The sequence below is a fragment of the Aegilops tauschii genome, chromosome 7 (genome assembly GCF_002575655.3).
Source record: "Aegilops tauschii subsp. strangulata cultivar AL8/78 chromosome 7, Aet v6.0, whole genome shotgun sequence".
In the NCBI taxonomy this organism is placed as follows: domain Eukaryota; kingdom Viridiplantae; phylum Streptophyta; class Magnoliopsida; order Poales; family Poaceae; genus Aegilops; species Aegilops tauschii.
Genome location: NC_053041.3, coordinates 164,764,198 through 164,766,822, shown reverse-complemented (window position 1 = coordinate 164,766,822; position 2,625 = coordinate 164,764,198). Strand labels below are relative to the sequence as shown.

At 43.7% G+C, this 2,625-nt stretch overlaps 1 protein-coding gene across 1 annotated transcript; it reads left to right on the top strand.

The window, feature by feature from the left end:
- Positions 1-817: 817 nt before the first annotated feature.
- Positions 818-2,231, top strand: LOC109780511 (uncharacterized). The gene is made up of 3 exons (XM_020339095.1): positions 818-1,108; positions 1,621-1,764; positions 1,908-2,231. Exons 1-3 carry the CDS (start codon positions 818-820, stop codon positions 2,229-2,231), a joined length of 759 nt encoding a protein of 252 aa, XP_020194684.1.
- Positions 2,232-2,625: the final 394 nt, after the last annotated feature.

Sequence of the window (2,625 nt, the reverse complement as noted above, 5' to 3'; positions counted from 1 at the left end):
TTTCTCAAAAAAAAAAAAGAGGTTCCATATAAGCGGGTCTGAACTAATTTTGCAGATTTCAGATTAGGCAACCAAGATCGTTCCACATACAATGTGTAGAAGTAATAAGAGAGCAAAGCTTTCCCATGATAGACCAGTCTCCGCGAAGAAACAACAACAGGACAGATCAGTCTCCACGAAGAAACAACAACCCAACGATCCGTTCCAAAGCCTTCCACAGGTGTGCATTTTTACTTTATCTACGTAATAGTAGTATTCAGTGCGCGTGATCGCCAGTTTACTTAGATTCTATCAAAAACAGCTGAGTAATAAACTCTAAAATATAACAAGAAACAGAACAATATATCTGGTCAAAGTTTCCTGGTGTCATCTGATCGACCTCTCCTGTCGTGCTCCTTTAGAAGAACTTACCACTTGCTGCACAAAGGAAAACATCTTGTGGAACACCTCAACTGGCCTCCTCACCCATTTCTTCTCAGTAGCAATGGCAGAACAGTAGTTTCAGGGGACTTTTGCCTATGTCAATCTTGTTTCTAGTTTCCAAAGAAATCAATCATTGTCTCTCCAAAAACAAAATCACCAAACCAACATGAATTTGATGATATTCTGTTGTAACAAGATCTGTTTATGTGTGTGTGTGTGTGTGTTGCCAGAAATTTAATTGCTTCTCCTGACATGCATGGTTGTGCTTCAGGATGTCCTATGTTTGATCCTATCAAAGCTGCCCCTGAATGAAATTGTTCGGACAAGCACTCTTTCAACCAAGTGGAGGCACACGTGGACATCATGCCCTAATCTAATACTTGATGGTGCCACGATGTGTGCCAACAGTACTACTTCCAGCAAAGAGCAGCGCACGCGGGTTTTCATTGCAAGTGCCAATGCTGTCTTGAAGCAGTGTGGTGCTACGGCTGTTGAAGAATTTCAGATCAAGTTCCCATTCGACAACCTGCTAGTTGATCATCTCAATAACTGGGTGAAATTTGCTGTCCTGTCACGGGCAAAGAATCTAGCAATTGAGTTGGAGCCGGAGGACTTAAGATGCTGCAAACATCGGCACGTGTTCCCGTTTGAGCTTTTCGACAAACAAAGCATGTCCCGCCTTGAGGCAATTCGTCTCAGCTTCGTATCACTTAAAGCACAACCCAACTTTAGTGGTTTTCCAAACCTCAAAGCGCTTGATATAAGCAGTGTGGATGTCTCTTCAAATGATCTTCAGCTCGTTCTGTCAAGTTGCTCCAATCTTGAGAGATTAAGCATCGTTATGTGCCATCCGCATGATGACATAAGGGTATCACTTCCGCGTCTGCAACACTTGCACGTGGCGCACAGTTGCATAAACAAAATACACTTCATCTCCAAGAACCTCCGAACTTTTGTATATGATGGATTTATGGTACCTCTCGATCTCAGTGAAAGTCTGCAACTAGGACATGTGGAAATGAACTTTCCTTCGTTGACGCTAGAGCATGCCATTACTGAACTTCCCCGAGCGATGCCCCATGCACAGAACCTGAATCTGAGTGCATGCATGACATTGAAGGTTTGCTGCTCGATCACTCTGATGCTATGATTACATCCCCCTCACATCTATTCACTTGGTTAAACCGGCATTTGTAGGTATTTTACTTGCCAGAGGTTGTGACCAAGTTTTCTCATCTGAAGTATCTACAGCTGAGGTTGTATTTTTCTGGTCAGGACAATCTCCTCTCCTTGGCTTCTTTTCTCAAGGCTGCCCCTCTACTAGAGGAGTTAGATATACATGTAAGTTATCATCATCTTATCCCTTACAATGCATACCTCCTATATTATCTGTTACCTATATTGCATTGTCTTCATGTGTTCTCTGTGACTGAAGAAGCCACTGTACAAGAATAAAATGCTAATGTTATTCTTGATCTATGCAGTTTCAGCGCCGCTCCTTTCCGCTGAATGATTTTGAGAAGTTACCTATCAGGAGCCTTCCTCCGTGTCGCCACGGTCATCTAAAGAGGGTGCTCATCACAGGGTTCCATGGGGCCCGGGGTGAGATTGAACTTGCAGCTCATGTTGCAGATAACTCCACCAGGCTTCAGGCCTTGGTCATAGATCCAGTCATGAGAGATGTGGATAGGAATATGCCTGCTTTAACGCCCGAGGGAAGAGCTATGTACTGGGATCTTGCCCGTAAGAATGCTAAGAAGTACCTTGCCAGGAGAGTCGCACAGGGTGCACGGTTTGATGTTCTGTGATGATGATTGAATGCTGTAGATGAGGTTGCAACGATGATGCATTACTGTGTAGGGGCTTGGTCTTAGGAATAATTCTACTGCCTCCTATCCGAATTAATTGACGCGGTTTCTGTACAATGTGTAGAGGACATTTTATTAGCTGATGCTATCAATGTGTAGGGGGACATTGTATTAGCTGATGCTATCAATGTGTAGAGGACTTTGCATCTTGTATAAACTAGAGTTAAATACACCACGAGTGCCTCAACTTGTTCGATGCGATCACTTTGGTGCCTAAACTTGTAAAATACATGAAACTGGTGCCGTAACTTGTTCGAACGTTCAAATACGGTGCCTCGGTCCGTATTTGGGCATATGCACAGCCCACGTGTTGTGCCAACATGGCGTCAACCCA